The following is a 26957-nucleotide window of genomic DNA, read 5'->3' on the forward strand; positions in this document are numbered from 1 at the left end:
TTTAAATAAATCAGTGACCGTTAAAATTACGGAATAAAATTTCAAAAAGTAAATTTACATTTCATCATGAACAGTTATTTTAAATTCGGGTTTCTTTTATACACGACTAACTAAAATACCCGGCATCGCATGTTGCAATAATTAAATTATCGAAATCCGTGCGAAGGTTTATAACAACCCTAGTAGTCTTAAATGCCTTATTTTACCTATGACAGTTGTGACCTCACAGGTAAAGCCTGAGTTACTAATCAAGCAAAGATAAGTAATGAAGAAAAAAAAAAGTAATGAAAGTTAAACATTCACAGTTTACATTTTAAAAAAAATGTATTTAAATTCATTATACCACATTTTATTAGTGTTGAACAATATTTTATTAATGAAGATCTTCCACATAGACAATAATGCGCCTTTTACCATTTGGGACCAAGATGAGAATGTTTTGCAATTGAGTTGCTCTAGAGTTGGTTTGCAAAACCAACTCTAGAGCAACTCAATTGGGCGCTCTAGAGTTGGTTTGCAAAACCAACTCTAGAGCGCCCAACGTACAATTAAACATAAGAAAAGCATGGCTTAACTGGGTATTTTTTGGGAACCGGGGAGAAATACTAAATAAACGCTCCTCCCCAATAGAATCCCTTTAACCATATTTTTGTATGGACTGTTGCGTCTCTGACTTCTTTGCCCCTAATGTAATGCTCCGGCGTTGATTCAGATCATAAAGTTTGACTGCCCCTGTGCTCATGACAAAAATCAGACGAAGGGATACTCAATTTCCTTAAACTGAAATGAAAGACCAGCAGGTTGTTTTCTGCATTATGGTAACTAAGGCTACGAGGCGTCGTCAATATATTCTGTCTGTAAACTGCATTGTTCTATGGTCTGTTTGCTAGTTTTTCTTGATTAAAAAATTGGAGTAGAGAAACTGTGCAATATTTGTCCAAAACCGAATAACTCAGCAGGGTATAAAAAAGAGCTCGAAAAACTTCCTCTCGTCTTGGTGACATTCAACAGCGGAGCTTTTCGGAGAGCATCAGAAGGAATGACTGGAATGCATGGAATATATACACTGTGCTGTCACTTTATTAGGTACATCCTTGCTATGCACACAAATGGTTTGTCCCACAACGTTGCACGTCACATGACCACAGTTGTGGATATAAATGCAGCAAAACAACCTTTCTGGTATCAGTTAAGCGTACAAACCATAGCAAGAATGGGGAAAAGAAGTGATCTAACGGAATTCAAACGTGACATGGTAGTGGGTGAAGACGTGCTGGACAAAGCATCTCTGACACGGCAGCTTTCCTGAACTTTTCATGCACCACAGTTTCAAGAGTGTGTCGAGAATGGTGCAACGAACAGAAAACATCCTCTCAACGGCACTCCTGTGGAAGAAAATCGCTTGTTGATGAGAGAGGTCAGAGGAGGACGACTAGAATTGTGCAAGCAAACAGACGAGCCACAATGTCGCACATCACGTCAGAATACAACTTTGGAGCGCAGAACAAAATATCGCTACGGACCACTAGTAGTCGCACTTTGTCGCGAATGGGCTACAACAGCCGACGGCCACATCGCGTACCTTTGTTATGAATGAAGAACAAGAGAGTACGCCTCCTGTGAGCACAGCAACACCACCACTGGACTATCGAGGATTGGAAAACAGTTGCTTGGTCTGACGAGTCGAAGTTCCTAGTGCATCATGTTGATGGAAGGCTCAGAATTTTGCGAAAACAACACGAATCCATGGACCCGTCATGTCTGACGACTACTGTGCAAGGTGGTGGGGTGGGCAGTGTTATAGTGTGGGGAATGTTTTCTTGCCACACTTTGGGTCCATTGATACCCATAGATTCACGTCTGAATGCCACATCGCACCTAAACATCGTTCTGACCAAGTGCATAAAATGTTCATGTTGACAGTTTATCCTCAGTCAGATGGTTACTTCCAGCAGAATAATGGGCCGGTGCACAAAGCCCGAATCACTATGGAATGGTTCCAGGAACATGACAATGGCTTTTCTTTGCTGCAGTGGCCAGCTCAGTTAACGGTTCTCAATCCTATTGAACATCTTTGGGATGAGCTGGAAAGGGCTGTTCGTTGCAGGCCTCCGTCGAATCTCAAGGAACTGCGTGACACACTCATGTCTGCATAGTACTCCATTCCTGCACAACGTTTTCAGCATCTTTTTCAATCCATGCCTAGACGAATTCAGGCTGTTTTGAAGGCTAAAGGAGGCTCAACACGCTATTAGGTAAAAGGTAAAGTGTAGCCAATATCAACCCACTGCAGGATGGAAGCCTCCTCAACAATTCATGCTGAGGGAAATGGACCATAATCTTCCACGCTGGTCCAGTGCGGGTTGGCAGATCGACCGTATTCAGCAGTCAGGGGCTTCAACCCCGGTCTGCTCAAAGAACGTGTGCTACTGCACTCCCGCTCCTGACCACTCGGCTACGGAGACGCTATTAGGTAGGTGTACCTAATAAAATGGCGGCACAGTCTATGTATTCAATTGTTAAGTTCCTTTACGTTAAAAGTTAAGATAAAGGCCTAAAGTGCCGTGGTACCAAAAAGATAAAATAAAAAAGAGAAAAAAATTACGACTGCGTCAGTTGCCTACATTAAAGCTTGATTTCCGAGTTAAATTTGGGTTCCCCTTTACCACCGTAATCAGGTTCTATCTTTCTCCATTACCTTTCAATATGTCACACTGTTAAGTTCATAAATGTACTGTTGTTCCAAGAAGTATCGAATCAAACATAACTCCTTTTGATAAGCAGTAACATAACACATTCTTTTAACAAGCAGTACAAATTCAAATTATTATAACAGGGTCACCCGTAATTCATTACATAAACCCGTATTTGTGTCTGCAAATTGGTCGATTTGCCTGTTTTGTTGGATACAAAACAAAATCGATTTATAGGTATGTTTAAATGAGACCTACTAACTCAGCCACGGAGTGAAAACAGCCCATTAAAGTTCCTCGCATCATCAATGGTATTTGAACCCGGGCCTTTTCCACCCGGCGTGGGGAGGACGGTGACGATACCACTGTGCTACTCGCGCAGACAGCAAGCAGTACATAACAAATTTACTTGAATCACACACATTCGCCAAAACAATATGCAGCATTATTCAGTGCCGCATCGGGCTGCCTTTGTTTCGAATAACAAGTGTGGCGCGGCACGGATTCTATAAGGTGTTTTGGTCTAATTGTAACCACTCTTCCAACAAAATATCGCCTAGCTGCGAAAAAGATGAAGGAAGAGAACTTCGCTGCCGAACAGCTCTCACTCTCTCTCTCCAGCATATCCCATACATTCTCAAAATGATTGAGATCAGGTGAATGTGGAGGCCAGGGAAGATGGTGGAAATCCGTGTTAATATGATTCCGGCCCGATGCGCTGTAACATTGTCATTCACAAAGCACGGTCCTTCACTTCATGACATTCTCGCCACACTCTCAGCGAAACAAAGCATATCGCGATTTGTCTGATCATATGACTTTCTTCCATTGTTGCACTATCCAATCGACGTTCTCAGCACCACCGCAGCTGATTTTTCTGTTTTTTCTCTAAAACGAATGGCTTGCGAATAGGCAAGCAACTGCCAGTATATTCAATTTATTCAAATCTCTGCACATGGTAAGGTTTAAATTGATACTTCTGGGCTTTTTTGAATTCAGATTTGCTGAACACTCTGTCCTATTTTTCCGTGCAGTCCTCCTTAGAGTACGATGGCTTAGCTCTTGAAGTATTGTTTTCTGCCACATTTACGCCTTTGAGATGTGGAAGAACCGTTTGCTTTCGAATCATTACAATGACTTTGAGATGGATGTTTGTGAAAAACTAGTTGTCTTTCGTTTCTTGAATCAAACTCAGTTCTAATCAATGGACGAAAAACCCGAGTTTCCGGGGAATATGCTACTTTGCTTTGGAGGGACTGACAGTCAAGGAGTGATACCCCCCCCCCCCAAAGATGATCCTCGAATCAGTGACGAATTCGAACCCGGACCTTTTCCACATGGTACTTTTATAACCATTATGCTAGCTTCAAAGTCTTATAACTGTGATATCAGCAAGGATTCCAGGCGTGAAGATGCTTGAAGAGGGCTATAGTTTGTCACGTTGAATTACTAGTAATGTTTGTCGAAAGTCATCGGTCAACACCACAGGTACTCCGCCCACGCCTTTGCTATTGCGTCGAATGTTGTTATTATTATTATCATCATCAGTTTATTAACACAAAGTTCACCCCTGTACACTAACCCTAGTGGGTTAGGAGGGTGTATAGAAATTTTGAAATATACATTATACACTTTTATACAAATTTTCAGATCTTTGCAATATAATTATTATATAGTAATGATTATAAAATTGAGCTGGTAGCACCAGCTGTATGCTAGCTAAATTAGTGCACTATTAAAATTAATTAATAAAGAAGGTTTTCGGAAGTGTTGCTCAAAAAGGTGTTATATTTTAGATAAAATAAGTGTGGGTGAGTGATAGGTTAAGATTTGGGACCGAAAGGTGGTTTTATTTTTCGGACTGTGAACTTTTTTAAAATGGCTATCATTATTATGTTCGGACATAGGAAAACAGGAAATTTCAAGGTCATTAAATTTTTAAGGAACTATAATCAGTCACTGGGAATTCTTAGTAGAATAGGTGTGCTACCTAATAGCTTTGATGTAGAAGTTTTCAGGATACCAAATTGTATTTAAAAATACTCACGTGTTGCTGAGTTATACATTATTAGTATTTTCAAGGTCACATTCTACCGAGTCAGCCATTTGGATGTTTCTAGGAGATAAAAGAACTACAGCAGTGCCACCTGCTTGTTCAGTAGTGACTAGAAATTCGGCATAAATTGCGTAAAATTATTAAATTGTGACATCACGAGGAAGCTTCATCACTGAATAAAAGCTACTCCATTTATATGGTTGCGGCAGGTTTAGTAGATCGGCAGCTCAAATCCCAAGCCCGGATAAATGGTGAGGGTTGACGTCAGGAAGGGCATCCGGTTGTAAAAACTATGGCAAAACTAATAGATGTGTTCCGGTTAAGAAGTTAATCCAACTAGAGGAGAAGAGGATGTAAAGTGTGAATTGGGAACATTGAATGCCGACCCCATATAACGTGGGAAAAGGCGAAGACAAAGAAGAAGAAGAATGATTATAAAATAGATATATACATTTACTTAATTGTATTTACTTTGAAATAACATAGATCTTAATAATTGAAGAGTTAAATACACAGGTTGACTTCTTTATCAGCAACCAACATAACAGATTTATTTATTTTCATTATATTATTGCATTTAATTGTTCATATCATACAAATTTATGATAAAAACTGCTGAATTTTCACAGAAATCCTGGTGATTTTGTTCAGATTTGGTCTATAATTTGGCTTCTGTAGGTTTTATTGACTTCAAACTGTACCGAATCAATGGAGAAGGTGTTGAAGGGTTCAATGGTGTTACATGGGAACATTCTTTTTTTTTTTTTTTTTTTTTTAGTTGTTGGCGCATAGGCTTCTGTGGCCATAATGCACCTCCCAAGGTTTTTGCAGTACTTTGATCCAAGCCCGAGGCGGGAATCGAACCCGCGACCTTTGGGTTGCCAGGCAAGCACTTTACCCACCCGGCTAGCACGGTCGGCCGAGGGGAAACATTCCTTTTAGGGAGTCCAAGTTTGATAGCTTCATCCTAAGTGGGTGATGGTTTCTATTTCTTCCTCTTGTTAGCTTGTTAGTGCGATGATATCTTCTATTGATGGGGCATCAATCTGGCGAGTTAGCAGCTTGGTTAGTATTGACAGATTTTTTTCTGAGGACAGTGAGCTTCCAGGAGGTCATACCTCCCAGACGGTTCATCCACAGCAGAATCCAATATTCCATTGACAGAAATTTGTTACATCGAGCGGAAGATGCAGAGGACCAGATTTCTGAGGCATATAGTGGTATAGGTGTAAGACATCTGTTAATTTATTGTCCGATCAGTTTGGTGTTGTGACAGCCTACGAGCTCCTGGCGGAAAAGCCCAGAAAGCAGCATAGGTCTTCTTCTTTGCCTTTAGGAAGCGTTTCTTGAAATTTAAGTCTTCATCCCACGTTAGTCCCAGATCAGTATGAGACGAAACTTTGGGGACTGTCTCACCATTAACTGTAATTCGAATGTCATTCTTGACCTTCCTCTTCGTGATTGTCATGTGGACTCACTTGGCATTGTTGAGTTGGAGTCCAGCTCGCTGTAAAAAGTCAATTAACTGTTGAATTTGCTTGGAGGTTTCATTATTAATTTCTTGTATCTGTTTGGGGTCTTTTGAATTGATAAAGAATTTTAGATCATCGGCAAAGGAGCTAAAATTTGGATTTTTTGCGAGGAATGGTCCAAGTAGGATTGCAAAGAGTTGTCGAAATCACCCCACCTTGAGGTACACCCCTTGTTGCATAGGTGGTTTTCTGGTGGGTTCCATTGGCTATAATTAAGTGTCTCCGCTGTAGTAAGGACTTCAGAATGCTGACAATTTGGTTAGATACTTTGAAATATTCTATGAAGATGCCTATAAGAGTAGAAATGGAGACAGTACCGAAGGCAGATTTGATATCGAAGAAGATTATGTCCAGTTGGGCTCTAATTCAAGGCTTTTTGTGCTCTGAAGAGAGTGTCGAGATGATTAGAGGTCGTGGACCTATGGTGCAGGACTGTGTGGAGGTAGGGTGGTCTTGTATGTTGAGATCAAGAGCCCCTAAGATATCTTTATGAGACATTGTGCATTCGCCCCAAACAATAAATTGGCACTATTACTGGACTTTTGCTTTGATAATGCCACCGGAAATGTTGCAAGTTGGTAACTCTTCACTTGCCAGATTTTAAGGGAAGCTGAAGAGTAAATGACTTATTCTCTCTCCTGCTGGCAGTGTGGCAGCAATGTCTGACGATGCCCTGCAAGGGCAATTATTTTCCAATCAGTCTTTGTAAAGCCAATCGATTTAAAACTTTATTTTATTTACCCTACCAAAATTTCAGTTTCACTCAGAGAAGTTGTCCAACTGTTAGACTGTCCGTTCAAATGTGTAGAGTAATCAACAAACCATTGCCCAAGACCGACTAACTGTCACGGAATGAAAAAGACAGGAAAACGTCCTACTCAAGCACCACGTGCCAGACAACTATAAAATTTTCCTTCATTATGGTACCTGCTTTCATTTGCAACAGTGACTAACTAATATAGTAAAACTTAAATTTACTCAGAAAGCTGACGATGTTACCAACAGTAAATTCTAAGTGGGCATTCAAGGAATTAATCGTGGAAGCTACTAAAAGTTTCATACCTTTTAAGAAATACTGTTCAAGGTTTAGGCCTAAATGGTTATCTAATGAACTAATAGGACTCGTAATAGGGAAGAAAAATGCATGGGATGTATATAAATTATCAAGCGACTCAGAAGCCTATGGCAGATATAAGCTAGTCTGTAATCAGGTCACAAAGGAGGTTAGGCGAAGGCAGATTACGAGAAATCCTTGGCAAAAGATGCTAAGAAAAACAGCAAGGATTTCTTTACTTATATAAACTCTAAAAGGAAGGGGATGAATCTGATTGGTCCACTTGACATCGATGGTTCGACTGTTGATGATCCTGCTCAGAGCGAACAAACTGAATGAGTATTTTGCATCTACATTCACACATGAGGAATTATTAAGGTTTGAAAATGGCAGAAGGTTATCAAATTGTAGCAGGATACTTAATGATTTTGTAATAACTGAGAGCAAAGTGGAGGAGAAATTGTTCAAGTTAAACATAAGAAAAGCACCTGGGGTGGATGGGATCTATCCAGTTATATTAAAGGAGGCGGCAAAGCAACTAAGCAAACCCTTAGCCATAATTATGAGAGCATCCTTGGACTCAGGGGAGGTTCCCACGGACTGTAGATGTGCAAATGTATCCCCAATTCACAAGGGGGAATCGAAGGGTAACACGAGTAATTATAGACCAGTTAGTTTAACTTCTGTTCCGGGTAAAATAATGGAGTCACTGGTTAAAGATGTATTGCAGGATCATCTAGACAAGACTGCAGCAATAATTCAGACACAGCATGGGTGTGTTAAGGGAAAGTCTTGTCCGACAAATTTGATAGGATATTATGATGCGGTTACAAAGGAACCGGATGCAAAAAATAATTTTGATATCACATATTTGGATTTCAGGAAAGCTTTTGACACTGTTGCGCATGAAAGACTATTGTACAAATTGGAGCAGAATGGTATTAAGGGTACGTTGCTACAATGGATAAAAGGATGGTGAAGTGGGAGAAGACAGAGGGTGGTAATCAATGGGTGCTGCTCTTCGTGGACTAATATTATTAGTGGAGTCCCACAGGGTTCGGTGTTGGGTCCACTGTTGTTTTGTATATTTATCAATGATATTGATGAAGGTATATCAAGCTTAATGTCGAAGTTTGCAGATGATACAAAGGTTGGCAGGGTTGTTAATGACAGTAATGACAGTGTGCTACTGCAACAGGATCTAGATAATTTGAGCAGATGGGCTAAGAAGTGGCAACTGAAGTTTAACCTTGACTGAAGTTTAACCTTGGTAGAAGTAACCCCAGAGAAACGTACCAACTGTGTGGTACTACACTTAAGGTGGTAGAAAATGAAAAAGACCTGGGAGTAATTGTGCAGGCAGATATGAAGTTTTCTGAGCAATGCAGACAGGCTGCCATGGCAGGTCATGGGGTTTTGTCAATAATATATAGGAATTTTGCTAGCAGGGAAAAGGAGGTGATTATCCCTCTGTATAAGGCAATAGTCAGGCCACGCCTTGAGTACTGCGTACAGGTCTGGAGGCCTCATTTTAGGAAGGATGTAGATTTACTTGAGCGTGTACAGAGAAGGGCAAGAAGATTGGTGAGGGGAATGAAGGGATCCTCTTACCAAGAGAGGCTTAAGTTCTGCAAATTGCAGTGGCTGGAGACTAGGCACCTGCGCGGTGATCTGATTGAGGTGTATAAGGCCTTGAATGGGTTGAGCACGCTGAATTCTGATTCTGATGGGATCCTTCCACTTGTTCAACTAAGGGGGCATAAATTCAAATTAAGAAAAGACAGATGTAGAATAGATGTGCGGAAATTTGCCTTTAGCAAGCGGGTGGTTAATTGATGGAACAAACTTCCATCTGTCGTTGTGGAAGTTGATAGGTTGAATAAATTTAAGGAGGAACTGGACAGGCATTTGGAGGGAATGGTGTGTTTTTTTTTTTTTTTTTTGGCTGATGCTGCATAAGCTCATACACATGCTTTCTTGCATCACATGCCACTACTACTACCATTTCGCTTGATTCACTTATAAAAGTGACACAAATTAATCGTAACGTTTAATAAATATAGGCATCAATAATGGTTCCAATTAGGAATGAGAAATTTTACTAACTCACAGAAATAGTTTAACGCCTCAATGTGCACACTCAATGTGCAATGGCTGCCTTTGAGATTTGCAAGTTTCATAGTCTTCTTCGAGCTATGATGAAACACACATAGATACACACCCATGCAGTAGTACAGTTGATATAATCACCGTCCTCCTCATACTGGTAGGAAGAAGCATGGGTTCGAATTACTGTCAATGAAGTGCGCGCCTTTTGGAGCTTTTTCACAAGGTTGCTCAGTTAGTCGGTCTCAGGGAAGGATTAAATAGTTTTTTTTTTTTTTTTTTTGCTTTATTCCCCTTCTTCCTCGGAAGCTCGGAATTTTCGTCCAGCAAACAGCCAAATCGATCACAGAATATATGCAATTTACAGACTCCGTATATTACTGATGCCTCAGAACCTTAGCTGTTTTGGTGCTTAACACACATACGCACACAATGCTCATTTATTATTATAGATTTAAACTTTAAACTTAAATTATTTTAAAAGAAAATAGTGTTAGACACAACTATAAATATGCTCACCGGGCTTTGAGGAAGAGCCTTTTTCAGAGCGTGGCTGAGTTAGTCGGTCTCAGGCGAGGGTGGCACAATTTCTTCTTCCAGAAACTCGGATTTTTCGTCCAGCAAACAGCAAATCGACCACAGAATACACGCAATTTACAGACGTACAGCGCAATAGAGCCTATATTGTTGTTGACGAAACTAAAACTCTACAACGACTCAACCCTGTTTCTACATTTCCTGAAAGACTTGGCTTTCAAGAAATGTAGAATTAGGGTTGGGTTGTTGTAGCTAGAAAAAGTATAGTCAGAATTTCTAGGTGTTATTATATCTACTGCGAATTTTTCACCCACTCGCACACCTATGAAATTGCTGGTTGCTTCATTCCTCCTGTTGGGGTGAAATCGTGATTTGGAATGAGAAATTTTACCAACTCACAGAAATAGTTTAACGCCTCAATGTGCACGCCCATGGCTGCCTTTAGTACTTAGTACCGTGCATGGGGGGATGCCGGAAACTTTGCTCTAGAGACAAAAACCTGCATCAATTTGGTTCATTCCTCATGCACGAATGATAAAGGATTTGCTAATTGAGATATCCAATGGCTGCAGTTTGTTCGTAGATCATGGCCAGAGGCTGAGGTAGAAGCCCTCCGGCTGAAGTACAGGAAAGTTCGGAACACCTGAAGTTCATTAATTAGAAAGCACAAATGGAAATCGTGGGAAGACCTTGTTTCTACTTTTCGGCAACTCGGATCCTCGGGGGAGATTTGCCTTCAAGGTCACCACCAACAAACTCCCCAGAGATGAAGTGATTAAATCCATGTTATTTATTGATGTAATATTCAAACAGCCAGCTACCTCACCACTCCGCAGCAAATACAACTCTGCGAAGGCAACGAAAGTTACACCACACAACAGCAGAAGCCTCCAATCACAGCCGAAGAATTCAGTATTAAGACTGAGAGACAGGAAATCATCGGGACTAGACTTACTACAACCGGAAATTGTGAAAAAAGTGGCGGAGTACAACCCAGAACTTAAAACTCTTTAACCATTGCCTCCAGTGTGGATGGTTCCCAACAACTGGAATATGACGAACATTCGGCTAATTTTGAAAAATCCTAACAAACCGATAGGTGGTAGATGACTCTCATCGACCGATGCAATACCACCACTTTGCTTATTGGAGGCTTGAAGTGGTGAAACCCATGTTTAGTCTCTAGAGCAAAGTTTCCGGCATCCCCCATACTTCTCTTTCAACCCATGCACGGTACTAAGTACTAAAGGCTTTGATACCTTTCGTGTTTGGGATTTCCATAAAAAAAAAGAAAGAAAAAAAAAAACACCAACCAGATCCTATAGCCCATTGCTCTCCTGTCAGTAAAAAAAAGTTGTTTGAGCATCTTCTAAGACAAAGAATAGAAACTTATTACAACAATGCTAACTTACTGTCCCCAAATCAATATGGATTCAGAAAGTGTCGTTCCACTGTCGACGCTCTGGAGAACATGATTGAGGCTGCAAAGAGCACAGACAGAAAATATTTTTTAGCTATCTCAGTGGACTTTGCCGGGGCGTTTGACGCACTCTGATGGCCAAGCGTCATCGGCAGACTCCATACAGCAAAACTCCCTAGCAACCTTGTACCAGTGCATAAAATATTTTCTATCATACTGGAGCTTGATTGATTGATTGATTGATTGAGTTTTTATTGGCGCATCAGCAACTATGGCTATAATGCGCCAAACCCTTGTGTCATACTGGAGCATAACCGTCAGGTCAACGTATAGCAAAATTACAAGCCAAATCTACAGAGGGTGTCCCCAGGGCTCTGTCCTGGGGCCGCTACTATGGAACATCGTACTTGATGAGTTCCTGAACACAGACCTGCAGAACGTCAAGTCTCAAGCATATGCGGACGACTTAGTCCTTACCCTTGCCGCAGATACTAGATTCCAACTGGAAGGCTCAGCAAATAGAGCACTCGCCACTTTACAGGACTGAGTCTGGTGCAATCCCTTGTAAATCTCGCCAGTAAAGTCAAATTCCATCCTGCTTAAAGGCCCTCTGAACGTAGCGAGGTCGCCACAAATCAAAATCTAGGGGAGAACTATCCGATTAATAACTAAGATGAGATATCTTGGAGTGATCTTGGACAAGAACCTATCTTTCACGCCACACCTGAATATCTATATACCAAAAATATACTTCACTCGTCGCAAGGATCGCACGTGGGGACTGGGGATTGAAGCGACGTGCACTCGCCCTCCTCTATAAGGCCCTTTTCACTCCCATAATCACCTATGTATCCGGAATCTGGTTTTCAAAGGACACCACAGGAGTTAACAAGAGGAAGATCGACTCGATTAACGCGTCATCCTGCTCACCGTCACCCGGGCCTGCTGCACGGTCAGCACCCATGCCTTGCAAGGGCTGGCCGGCGTGCTACCTCTAGAAATAGTCAGATGTGGTTTGTTTTATATGCTTTCCAAAGGTAAAGCCATCTCCTGTGCCGACCGGGCTAGCCGAGTGGGTAAAGTACCTGCCCGGCAACCCGAAGGTCGCGGGTTCGATTCTCGCCTCGGGCTTGGATCAAAGTACTGCAAAAACCTTGGGAGGTGCATGCAATATGGCCACAGAAGCCGATGCGCCAACAACTACCAAATCAAAAAAAAAAAAAAAAAAAAAAACCATCTCCTGTCTGGATTTTACCACAGACACCTCAAATAACATTAAGTCCGAGAAGAAGCACCTCACCGCACACATGCAGCAGGTCTGGTAGCTAGGCGGCCACTCTGCAAAAGGAGACGTCACCAAAAAATTCATACCTACAATAGCAACAGTATAACCGAAATCTTCTACATGGTTCTCCCCTGACCTGTACGTCACCTTTTTGTTAACCGGACACGGATCTGTCAGAGGAAAGCTCACTGCACTCGGGATCACCGAAAACCCACAATGCCTCTGTGGTTCCTTCGAAAGTTGGAAGCCATCTGATGCGCGAGTGCGATATATATGAAGAATTGAGATGCCTCCTTCTGACTAGGATACATTATCTTCCTAAAAACCAAGAACAGCACATCCACGAAGGAGAAGACTATGTCGCCTTTACGTGCTATGCACAAGATTTATTTGCACGACGGAAGAGTCTACCATGGATACAGTCACTACCTTGATTATCATCTAAAGTTATTCTAAACCAAGAAAAGAAACCAATAAAAATGGGAATCAATGCAGAGGCCTACCAAGAAATGTGACTACACCACCAAATCTGGGAAGATCCAGTATAGGACAGCCATAGCTGCATTCCTATTTATATCCCTACTGACAGACACAAACCACCGAATATGACTTTAATTACTAACATCACTGAAATTGACATCACGACTGGATTTGAATGAGCAGAGTAAGATTTGGCAATCGCGCCTGTGCTCTCTGGCACGGCAACTTTACTCCCATCCCCTTCCCCTAATTTCGCTTGATGAAAGCATTCCATTGTACCTGGGGGATGCCTTCGTCTTCATCCCCCATACTTGTTTACCTGGCCCCGACACTCTTTCTTGACTCTCAAGCCCACACACTAACTTTTTTTTTTTACATTGGTCTCTGTCCGAAAGCTCAGGCGATCCTGGCAGAGCTCAGCCAGAGCTCAGCTCTGCCATGATCATGGCGCCACTATAACTTTCTGCGTTGCCCGCAACTATACCTTTCAGGATAGTGGCGGGCAACGCAGAGTCGCACTACTACTGCTTAAAGCCAGATGAAAAACATAACCCAACACACAACTCACACTTCTGGCTTTTACAGAGTTGTGTTTTACTGCACAAGAGTAACAAAGCCACAGCTGTGGGAAACCACCGCTGTCGCCTCCAACCCAAACACTATGCAACTATGGCTGCAGTTGGTCAAAGCCTCCTGGACACGCAGCTAACTTACGTATTCATCTCAAAACCGTTCTTTTTGTTGCCTCCGATTGATGTGATCTGAACTGGTCAGACATTAAGAACTAGCGATTTCGGAAGGCCACCTGGACATTCTGAAGATATTTTCTCCAGCCACGGCTAGAGATAAAAGCATTGCTGCGTGCATATAGTATACCTTCGACCACAAGACGCAGGTGAATTTTAGGAAATATTTTTCAGTAACAACTGAAAAATATTTAAGTGCGTCTTATTGGTCCTCAAAGCACAGCAACCACTTTGTTAATGCACTATTTCACTAGTTTCTTGTAAATTGAGTTTTATATTCCACTCTAAGGGGAATATCAACACTATTTATAAGAACAGCTGCTTGTATCCGCACAGTGAAAAAGAAGCATCTATCGTAAGATAAAATTTACCAAATATTTCTTATGATTTTTTATTCCCCACAGTTTTGCCCTGCTCGAGCTAAATAAAAGTTCTGGAATAGACGGACTTGGAGTGGTTAAGTGGGACATTGCCCTGTGTCTTCTCGCCGTTTATGTTATTTGTTACTTCAGTCTCTGGAAGGGGATCTCTACTTCAGGGAAGGTAAGTAATTAACTGAAAGGATGTGGTAAAATGTTCATTAGATTCTAATAGCGATAAGTATTTGTGCTAATAAAGTAATAACATTAGACGTTAATGCAATTGTAAATGTTGTAATAAGCTGCATCATATAGGAGTTTCTCATAGGTCATTGAATGCTTTCTCTAGCAGAGTGGTACAGTAATTGCTAAATATGGGAATGTTCTTGTATTCTTCTATCATGTGATAGAAGACAACCACATAGACGACCCTATGTGGTCGTCTCGGAGTATAAACAGAAAATTTATTTTACAAACCAGCCACCGTAGCCCTTGTGGGTAAAACAGTTGGTAGAACCAACATCCTCCCCACACGGGGTGGAAATGGTCTGAGTTCGAGTCTCATCGATGACGTGAGGAATTTCTACGGGCCTTTTTCTAAACGTGGCTAAGTCAGTCGGTCTCATGAGAGGTCGCGTTATTTTTCTCCCGGAAACTCGAGTTTTTCGTCCAGAAAACAGCAAATTGACCACGGCACATCGTAGCCGAGGTCAAACGAGAAGATACAGTAGTACACGCCTTTGAATTGACCGTGCTCTAGCTCATTTGACGGCTAAAAACGGCGCTGTTCTTCTATTCTCCCTGTCTTGTAAACTCTTCTGACCCAATTTAGCTGTCCTTAGTATAAACCGAAAATTTACTATAATTTTTTTCTTAATGGAGAAAAATGAGGTGCTGCCACACGCTAGGCTGAGCTCCAGCGAGCCAATTAAATTTCGGATGATTTACCCCCATCTAACGTTAGGAAGCCAGAGATTTCAGAGTAAAAGTTAACTGAATTAGAAAATAAAGTTCATTATGTTACGGTGAAATGCATTTTATAAACCGGCGTTATGGTGGCCTGTGTCAATTTGTTCTTCTTATCGGCATACCTAATGCCGCTTACTGTTTCTCAACATTTTGCACGCTTTAAGCTCTCAGCGTTTCATATGGTTTCTGCATTGCTTAATTCATTAATATGAGATGGAAAACATGGTTTCGTGCAGAAATCTGAAACGCTAATTTGGCAGAGACTGTGATATCTTTCCTTCCAGTCCAAGTCATCTTACATTGACTAATTAATTATTACCTTTGAAATTATGCGCGTGTATAGGTTGCTTTAGGCAGGAGTAAATATGTGCGTGTGGGAGTTTTACCCGCCAAAGCAACTAAGGAAATTAGGCATCGGTGTATTTTGGTCGGTTTGCTGATTTGTTGAATGAAAAATCCGAGTTTATAGAGAGAGAGAGATAGAAAATACCCTTGCCCAGGAGACCGACTAATTTAGCTCCGTGCAAAAAGAGCTCATAAAAGTTCCTCGCGTCAAAGGTTCCAACCCTGGTCTTTCCCTCACGGTGTGGGAGGACCATAGTTATATCTACTGTACTATATCCATGCCACAGTCACTGTACATTAAAAAAACAAAAAGACCTCCCGAGCCTTTTCTACAAGAACCCTTGTACGAATATATTCCCTAGGGCCAGCAAATATATAAATGCATTACTGTAGCTGACTCGCCTAAATTTATATACAGTCATAACCCAGTAACATATAATATTTTGTGATGTGGCACATTATACTTCAATGTATTGAGACGCTAAATGGTAAAATGCTGAGTAGGAAAAGAAATTCATAATATTGAGTACAATTCTCACAGATTTGAATGACAGCAATATGGTGGGGGTCACTTTTCTGAAAGTTTTTGGTATGGGAAGACTGAAATGTTGTCTCTCTCTCTCTCTCAGGCTGTGACTAGTTCTCAATTATATCAACACATCACAAAGATATTTATCAAATGATTCGGATCTCGGGATGGAAAAAGCAAGTACACCACATTATTCTTCATTAAAAAGGTCACAATAGTCGGATAAATCCGTAATAAAAACAGATTACCATGTACAAATAAAAACGGTATAGAGATAAAAATAAAATCATATAAATAAAAAAACCAGACACGGAACAGTCGGCAGCCTTTCAGGTACCGACTGTACTTTTTATCAACCGAAACACTTCAGAGACAGTGATATATGAAGGGGTGTCTGAGGAAAAGATGAAAGGAGCATCACGCATGTCAGCAGAAAGCATGGAGGAAAGAAAGACCCACCCACAAAGGTGGGGGGAAGAGGGGGGTGAAAATTTTGGTTCCCCTCCACGGTACCATCCTCTGTCCGCTAGTAGTACACACATGTATTCCTACTCTCTTCATTTGTTGTCAGTCCCGATCACCGCTTCTCTTCATGTCTCTTGCTTGTGCATCTCGCTTTCTTCCATGCGTTCTGCTGACATACGTAACCCTCCGGTCATCTCTCTCTCTCTCTCTCTCTCTGAGACGCCCCTTTCATATATCACTGTCTCTAACTTTAAAGTTTCGGTTAATAAAGAGTTCGACTGGTACTCGAAAGACTTCCATGGCTGGCTTCATTTATGTATTTTATGTAATTTTATTTCTACCCCTATACCATTTTCAATTTTAATAATTTAAAAAAGATTTTACGTATAGTTTTTTCTGCACCAATTTATTATTTATTCACATTATCTTTCTCACACCGTATGCAATGATAACGCTTTGCCATGCCCATACAAATATATCACCTCCTCCAAAAGAACTGTCACAATGCAGGTAAGACAAAATTGTACAAAATGCTACAATAAACAGCTGCATTCATGGTTTCATCAATTACAACCAGAAGACCAAGTCCAAACCATCACACTATTACCAACGAATTTGTTGGTGTAGTACAACTTGGGTGAAACTGCATTTCGGGCGTACGCCATAAGTTTTTTGTGCTAATAAAGTAATAACATTAGACGTTAATGCAATTGTTATTTGGTTTTTAGGAGCATTAGCAACTAAGGCCATATTGCTCCGGGATACGCGGCGGTCATTCCCTGACCTTTCCGCATCCTCGGTATTTGGTGGTGACGGGCTCGAACCCCGGTCTAATCAAGAAGCGTGTGCTAAGCACTGCTGCTCCTTCTCACCTGGCTATGGAGGCGCCTTTAATGCAATTGTAAATGTAGTAATAAGCAACATATATGGAGTTTCTCATTGCTTAATGATTCCTCCTCTGGGACCGACTAACTCAGATATTGTTTAAAAATCCCATAAAAATTCCTCACGTCATTGATGGGATTCGAACTCGGGCATTTTCCATCCGGTGATTATATCTACTGTGTCATGCGATGTGTCCAATGCTTCCGCTCTTTGTACTAGGATAGGGATTACCGCAAAGCTGAAAAGAGAAATTTTCGGCGTTTTTTTTTTTTTTTTTTTTTGTGTTTTCTTTTTTCCAAATAGTCGTTAGCCTAAATTTATTCCGGTTCTGCAAACGATTTCGTGATCGACCGAAATTAGATTTTAATTTCAGTCGATCCTGGTTTTCTCCAGGATTGCACAGCATATTCCTGCTGTCGGGTCATGGCAGCATTAATATTAAACTGTTTAAACTAGGACTGTCTCCTATTGCACTTTGTCTGTGTGAGGCTGAAGAGAACGTGGATCATATCTTATTTGATTTTCATTACTATTTGTGCTATAGACAAGAACTTCAACTTACTGCAGGACAATTCACTAGTAAAAATAAACCTTTACTTGTTCGATCTCAGGTTGTATTTAATGCTCTTAATACATTTGCTACACGTTTCTTCAAAAGGAGAGATGAACTTCGATCAGTTAACTCAAGACAGACTGTTGTTCTTGTGACTCTTTGTACCTCAGGGTTAGTGTACTGAAAAGTGACTTTAACTACGAGTTCTCACAGTGATGACTTGTATTAGATGGTAACAATGTTATTGTTATATATTAGAACTACTGGATTTCTGAGACTAATTGTTGAAGCCAACTAAGACTTAATATTGATTGTATATAGTATATATATTTGTTAATGATGAATCTTTCCCTATTAATAGTGTGATGGGGTGAAATTTGATCCATGATATTTGGACTCTTTCCTCAACGAAGAAAAGAATGTCTTGAGGAGCTTTCTCTGTTTACTGATCCTGATACCAAGATGAGTCTTTTGGTAAGATGCCAGGCGCCCGTCACGATGACAGCAGAACAGAGCACAAAATTTACACATAAAACACCACACACATGACCGTAATGGCGCAAGCCTCACTACAAGAAGTATAAAAGCGGCTAATGGGGGGAACCCTGGGGTCCGCAACAACTACACTTAAATACTTATTAAAGGTGCTGTTGCGATTCCTTTCAATATCTGGTCAACTGCAGAGATGTCCTCGAAGCTATTAATGGTTGTCCGTGGGATGAATGGTCGCGTTACCTTCTGTCTTCCATTAGCATACCATGTTTCGAACAGTTAATTTTTCAGTGTCCCACGCTTTCTGCTATCTGGCAAATAGACCCGCCCGATATGTAACAGCCTACCATCACACCTGTTTTGAAGGAACAGTTTAGGAGTCTAGGTCGTTTTCTCTCCAAGCCTGTACATGCCTTTTATATCTTACTCTTTACTGGTACTCTACTTACCAATGTGACCTCTGGAATCAGGGGGCGGTGTCTCGGGTAAGGCTATAGCTCCCCCCCTTATGATGAAAATAAGGGTGCATTTTTTACTACTACATGTGGATTAATGATTCCTCGGAACACTGCTTTATTCCCCCCACATATATAAAATCCTGGACCGTCTCTGTCTGCAATTAGCCATTACTTACCAGTTACCAATTAGGTGTCCCAATAAATGCTGGTGTATCGTGTATTTTCCTTACGCACGTTTTAAACTAAATTTCTCATTTTCAAAAAAAAAAAAAAAAAAAATTGCGGAGTAACGGAAGGTATCTCATGACGTTTCGCACCGTGTTGCAAATCATTGAAATAAATTACTTGCCACAGTGGCTGAGGCAGAGTTTGGCAAATAAAGTTCAGAACGGAATTGGATAGCCACTTTTTGGAGACGGTGTGGGTAATAGAGAATTCCTCCCCCCATCTCTTTGTCAGATGCCGAAAAAGGGGAGGGAGATTTATCCTTGCATCATTTGGCCTTTATAATACTAAAACTAAGATTTTTAAATCTTTTGTAAAGCGACAACTTAAATTATGCTGCTAGTTGTGTACTATTGACTCCTAACTATCTGTATCTGTTCAATTGAACGTGCGTTAAGAGCCAAAGCAACTAAGGCTCAGAGACGACATATTCGTTCGATTTTTTAACGAAAAACCTCGAGTTTTCGGAAGAAATAAATCGTGCAACCCTCGCCTGAGACTAACTCAGCCATTGCTTAAAAACCTCATAAAAATTCCTCACACCATTGACGGGATTCGAACCGGGGAATTTTTCATCCGATGATTATATCTACTGTGCTACCGGCGAGGGCTTTCAACAGATATTATTTGTTCAGTAAATAAATTAAGTTGCTCAGACACAGCTTTCATATGCTGTGAGGGCATTACAGCATGTGGCATAACAAATATTGAGACATATGCAGAGTATTCTACTTTAGAGACATCAAAAGTAACAGCAGAAATTTCATGTGCATTTGATAATTACACATAATGTGTATAAAAGGTTCAATCTCATCAGATTCTTAAGCAAATGTTTTTCAGAACTGTAGAGTAGCATAAGATTCTAAAATCATCGTCCTGAATAGGCGCTATCTATTTATGTAACCCATTCGCTAGCTGAAAAGATTTTTTTAACAGTTAAAAAATGCCAAAAACCTCCATATGTTAGAGGTTACGGAAATATTGTATGAAACATCTTAAAAATGTTTCTCTAATTTTTCTACAAGGCAAGCAGGCGCTATTGCCAATAGGTCGGGATGAACAAGACTTACCTGTTCTCTATGACAAAATTTTAGGATATACTGTGATAAATTACGAAAATCTTTGCGCCTGATTCAGGCTAAGAAAATCCTATTCCCCATTTCTCTCACTATCTGGTGTCAGAAAACATTATGTATCTGCTTGAATCAGCATTTCATAAATGAACTGTTAGAGTTCGTTAGGCAACTGTTTGGAAATCTAATCAATTAATTTAATTAAAACAAATTAGCAATATATGTACGAACATCAGCAAATCTGACTATATTAGAGTGCTAGCCCATCTCATTATAACCACACATTAGTGAGTAAAAATGACGCATTTTGTCAGACCTCATTTCTTGTATCTACCGCAGTTTAACTGACAGAACATAAAAGTCACCTTTTTGAAGTCATAAGATAGCGTATTCGATGAGTCTGGTGTGCCGCACAAAGAACCTTTGTGGGATGCTTTCAAGGAAGAGAACACTCGTAGACATTTCTTAACCTTTTCACTGCCACCTTAGATGGCCGCCATTCAGCCGATGACCGTTGGTTGCATCCGCGTTCTCCCAAGCCATCCCTTAAGGCTATAGAGACTGTTAAAAGACAGTTAATTGGGTCCTTCTTTGATACGGAAGGAAATCCTCCACTGGGAAAGAGGTTTTTCATGTTAGCGACGTAACCACGGAAAGGAGAGTCGTCTTGCGACTAACGTATAATTATGTAGGCGAAGAGATTTTTTTAAGCAGGTCTGAAAGTCAGCTCCGTGGATATATATCGGTAATGCATACACTCCTGGAGTTTCTTTAGTATGGATTAAGGAAAGAAGTACCGTTAACTGTGTCCGGATAGGTATTACTGAGAGTGTAAGATTTACAGACTTCAAATGTATTTAGATCCCTCACAACATACTTTTCGTTCTTTGAGGGTGCTTACCTTGTTTAAAAGTAACATTTCCATGCAAGACACTGACTATTAATATCACCAAACACTTCAGAAAGGACGAATGAACCAATAAAAAGCGTAACAGTAAATACGTAAGAACATTTATTTTCTCTTATCTAGGGTCAACTCTTCTCGTAGAATTTAAAATTTTCCTTTAGTGACAATTTATACCATCGTCATCTGGCAACCCCAGCAGTTTCGAACACAATGGAGTATCGAAAGTGTGCAATTTAAGGCATGTACTGGGGTAGCTCGTGCCTGGTGAAAGCCATTCACATCAGTTGCATTTCCGTAATTGAGGGATCAGCGACAAATGAATTCCATCAGCGCAATGCTAAATTTAACGTCGGTAATTAACTTCCACTACAAATTGTATTATTAGAATAATTCTTAATTTATATCTCATTATGGCTATATAAATCAGTGCTAGTAAAAAAAAAACAAGTGAAACTGAAAGTAAAAAAGGAACTGTAATAGCTATTCTCACAAGCTGAGGCATTTTAAAATACCACTGCAATTAGTAATAGTTAAAAAAAATACAGTGGCGTAACACAATTAAATATTAACCTATACGAGTTAGTAGCACATTTAGATAGATCACGGCCCTGAATCTGTGTGACATTTTGGTGCCTTACCGATAAAAATATTACGAATTTAGATAAAATATATAATATAATTATACTTTTATATAATATAATGATACTTTAATGCGCTTTTTTTTGGCCGATGCTGTATAAGCACGCTTTCTTGCATCATTTGCCACTACTAATACTATTTACATTGTTTCTCAATCTTTTTTCAGACATGGAGTACTACTTTTATAGCTGAGGTGGAAACCATGGACCATTTTTATATTTGAGGTAGAAACCATGGTCCACAAAAAATATTTAACTATACATGCAATATTAATGACTAATTTTAAATACAATGAATTTAAAAATGTGATATGTTAGGGTGTTATAGGATGCCTGTATTTCCTATCATTGCCAATGAGACTATTTCAATGGGTGATCCACTCTACATTAATCTCGAAGTCACGCGATGGAAACAACAGACTGTGGCAGCTAACCTTCTTGCACCGTCCAGATTAATCACAGGGCGCCTCGACGCCTCTGATATTATAGACCTGAACAAAACTCACCAAATTGCTGAAAGAAGCCAAGTAGATCCTAGGCTCCAGCTCATAAATAATTCAACGTTAAAGCCTGAGATGCATATTTCCAGGAAACATGATAGATTTCATAAACAATCTGCCCATCAACCTCTATGATAAGTTCTGCCAGTAGAATGCATACAGACGTCACAAACTAATGAAAAGCATACACAAGTCGATCGTTACGACTTTCGAGAACACCAGCGGAAGGGAAACGACAGAATAAATATAAAATAAAATAAAAATGAGCTGTTACTGATCCTGCTCCCTTGGTATCTATTATATTAGAAGACGCCTGACATGGTATGCTGAGATAGGCAAGAAAAAAGAGATACCACGGACAACAACTTGTGATGAACTGCCTCAACCAAAGAAACCTATTTATTATTGTACGTATATTTATATTATTGTACAGCACATTTGTGATAAAGTTAATATCTCTCTTAATTTGGGATACTTCGGTATCCCACAAATTTCATGTAGGTAAATAAAAACTGTAAATATGCTCCTTTCAGGTTAAGAATACATGTTGCTCCATATAACCCTGGACACATGTCCTTACCTTTACCTTTGAAAGTAAATATCATCCTCTAGCTTACTGCTGTCCAGGAGGTGGCACTTGAGCAGAGCAATAAGCAGATAAAAATAATAATGATAATCAAAGAAAGTTTATCTTATTACAAGTACGAGCCTAAGGCCATACTACAGACCTCTACTCATAGACTATACTGGGACCGTGATCTAATAACGGACAAGACGATTCCGCACAACAGACCAGACACAACCCTCATCGACAAGAAGGAAATGGCTACCTACCTGATCGACATAGCGGTACCCAACACCAGCAACCTCGTGAAAACATACGAGGAAAAGATCGGGAAGTACTCAGACCTAAGACAGGAAGTCACTGCCTAATATGTTGTGAAATTTCCCCATCCAATTGTGCAGGTGAGCAACGTACCGATGTGCAGACTCGTCAGACCAAGAAAATATACTCCCTAAAGTTTGTTAGACCTCAAATTATTTTAGAACATCTTAGGACCTACAACTGAATAGATCTGTACAATAAACAGGTGGAAGAAGCTATCAACTTGATTGAAAAAGAGCTCTTACTTATTGCTGACCTGGATGCCTCGAAGGAGATAAGAATCATGGACAAAACTAAACCGTGGTTCAACAAGTATTTAAAACAGGCATTTGTGGACAAGCAAAAGGCTTATAGGATATGGAAAAATTTAGGATTTAATGAAGGCCTCACGGACTATTCAACATTTTTCTTGAAAAAGAAACGACATGCACGCTAAGAAGAGGTTTTAAGAAAACTACGACATTCAGACACTGGGTTAAGGAGAGCTTCGAAAGGCTGCCAGTTGAACGTAAAGCTAAAAATGTACAAGTGTATCAGCCGGAGGATATGGCGCAATATATTTTTGAGAGAGGCGGCGTTAGTGGGAATGCATTATCCAACGTCGCCATTTCTAGAGAAGATCTCATCAATGCTATTAATTCCTTGCTTAACAAATCTATCATTGGCCCTGACGGGTTCCCTATTTTTATGTTAAAAATATGCAGCGCCTATATGGCTGATGTGTCGTTGCACATATTCGAAAACATCCTGAAAGACGGGGTTCTCCCCCGGAGATGGAACGATACTTTGTGAGGCTCGTGCCAAAAAAGAAGAACCCTAAGGACTCTTCAGACTTTCGATTCATATCAATCAGTTGTTCTCTTTTAAAACTCTTTGAAAAAGCCATTCTTCCTTCTTTAACAGAATAGTATTTTGCGCACAGGCCACCCTACCTCCATACCGTAGTATCGAGACGATCCACTATTACTAATTTGTTGCAGACCCTCTTCAGAATGCAACACGTTTTAAATGAAAAGGCCCAAATTGACACCATATTCCTTAATATAATGTATCGTTACCTGCACTTTAAAATATATTGAAACTTTATTTCTGCATTGAAAGCAAGCTATTAGAGATTATCAAAGCCATTTTGAAGCCAAGGCACATAACTGTACAACAGCAAGAAAACCTGATCGACATAGCGGTGCCCAACACCAGAACCTCCTGAAAACATACGAGGAAAAGATCGGGAAGTACTCAGACCTAAGATAGGAAGTCACTGCCCAATATGTTGTGTCCGACGTCGATATCCACGCCAACGACAAGCTTCACAAACTGCATTTATACTTAGATAAAATAGGTTTATGGCTAAACTCTGAAAAGTCAGCACAACTGGCAATAACTAACAAGATAAAAAATCAAATTGAATTATATTGAATATTAATGGAGCACAGGTGAAGAAAGTCAGCTCATACACCGACCTAGGAGTGACATGGGACGAGAGCCTTACCTTCCAAAGGCACGTTCAGAACACGAGATCAAAAACTCTTGCTGCCATATAGGCTGTAAGATAGGAGATAACTGGGATTCGAAATCAGTAACTAGTGACCCAATATATTCAAAGATGTATCGTTCCTGTATCTCTATATGCTCCGACAATTTGGTCCTCTGCTCCAAATACTTATATTAGGAAATTTCTCAGCCAGTATTCCAGGCTGAGAAATTTCCTAATGCTCCAGTGTCTGAATAGGATTGCCGGGAAGCCCTTTATGGATTCAGATGGTCACCCTACGTAACATCTGCACTCTGGAACAGCTTCTGACTGGGAGTTTAGATGCCCCTGAAACTGAAAATCTTGTAGTCAGGCCCCGCCCGGGAACTGCTCCACTATCCTCATAGTGTCCGTAACGCTCTCCATCACACGAAGGGATTAAGGCGGCTGTTTCCTACCAATACTCTGGAGCTCTTTAGAGACTTCAAAATAGACCTGGACAGATACTGTCATGGCAGACCCTACAGAAAGTTCATTGCAGCGGATCTGTACACTAAACCACATATATAATGAAGAATGCATTTCAAGAAAGAAGAGTTTTCATAACTTCAAGAGCCATGAACTCATAAAAAAACTGTAATGAACGTTTTATAGCGTCTTCAAAAGACTCTTATAGGACTGAGGATATTCCGTTCAGCAGAATGACTATGACATTCAACTCAAGTGTAAAATGACTATAGTTAATCCTATTTATTTATGTATTTTCTGATATTTTATTTTATGTAACTAGATATGTTCCTATCTAATAAGTTATGTTCGATGTATGTAGGAGCCACCCTCCTAGATAATTTCTGTACAGGGGTGTTGGTTTAATAAACTGATAATAATAAAAATAAAAAGTCAAAATATGGAACAAGTAATGATTGTCCCGATCACCGTGTCAACCACCGGCACGGAACCAAAGAACCTTCATAAAAACCTAGCAGTAATAGGCCTCCAGAGAACACTTAAATGGAATACCAGAAAGCCGCGATCCTGAACACATGTAGGATAGAAAGAGAGTTCCTCGACCAACAGTAAGAATAATAATAGTAATCGGACACAAACAACCACCCCATGCACTTGGTACCAGTATCCGTCAAGGGGCGGAAAATCCAATAAAGGAGAAAAGGTTTTTTTTTTTTTTAATAATAAAAGCTCTCTTAATAACAAGTGCTGCAGGTCATTTTCATAAATTATCCCGATAACAGGCTGAAAAACTGCTATTGCATACAAACCCACACAATTACACACAAATTAGTTACTGTATGCAATGTGTTACAGGCTCGTTAAAATTTTTTCTTAAATTAAATAATTGTTGTTTTTTTTTTTCATTTTTTGTTGCTCCCATTATTAACCATTGTTCATTGTCGATTATTAACCATTAGTAACCATTGTCCATTATTGATTATTAACCATTAGTAACCATTGTCCATTATTAACAGAAATGAAAAGCATATATATGAGGGGAGGGGGGGGTTCAAAAAAGATTTGTATTTACCCAGAAGTAGTTGTGATAGAAAGATCAGTGACTTGGTTCCTCTTTCTGCAAGGGAAAACATCCAAAACAATCCACAAAGAAATGGTCGCAGTTTATGGAGCCGGCCGCCCAGGTTACAGCGTTGTTGCACATTAATATAAACAATTCAAATGTTAAAAAACTTTAGTGCATAGCGAAGAAATCCCAGGACTCGCAGCAATTGCCTATAACAGAAGAGTGTTGCAAAAATTGAGGCGTTAATCCTGGAACATCAATCAACAGTTGCATGTGAATAAAGTGTTTTCAAGATGGATTCCCAGACTTCTGAACCCTTACGAAAAGAAGGAAAGGGAACATGAAATGTTGTCAATGTGCCAGGAAAAGCAAGAGGAGTCTTTTTTCACGGCTAGTCACCACAGATGAAACTTGGATCGATCACTATGATCCTGAAACTAAACAAATGTCAAAACAATGGAAACATGCAGAATCACCATCCTCCAAAAAAGGCACAGGTGCAACCAAGTACTGGCAAAGGTGACGCTGTCAGTTTGTTTTCTGGAATCAGCATGGTGTAATACTAAGATATTCCTTCAAAAGGGCTGTACTGTGACGGCGAAGTATTATTCCAAGCTCCTCATAAAGCTAGGTGATATTGTAAAAGAAAAATACGGGAAAAGCTCTCAAAAAGGTGTGCGCTTGCTCCACGATAATGACCTAAATTTAAGCATGTCAAATCACCTTTCGCCCATATTTTGGCCTTTTCAAATTCAAGCG

The 26957-nt window shown here is 40.1% G+C and overlaps 1 protein-coding gene across 1 annotated transcript in view; it reads left to right on the forward strand.

Moving 5' to 3' along the window:
• DAT (Sodium-dependent dopamine transporter) overlaps positions 1 to 26957 on the forward strand; it is a 121279-nt gene that overhangs the window by 60808 nt on the left and 33514 nt on the right. The window contains exon 4 of the mRNA XM_090373539.1: positions 14314 to 14452. Within this exon, the coding sequence (XP_090229665.1) occupies positions 14314 to 14452 (139 nt within the window). The remainder of the gene's footprint in view (positions 1 to 14313; positions 14453 to 26957) is intronic.

Source organism: Mastigoproctus giganteus, chromosome 5, assembly GCF_048544385.1.
Source record: "Mastigoproctus giganteus isolate SK-2022 chromosome 5, ASM4854438v1, whole genome shotgun sequence".
NCBI lineage: Eukaryota > Metazoa > Arthropoda > Arachnida > Uropygi > Thelyphonidae > Mastigoproctus > Mastigoproctus giganteus.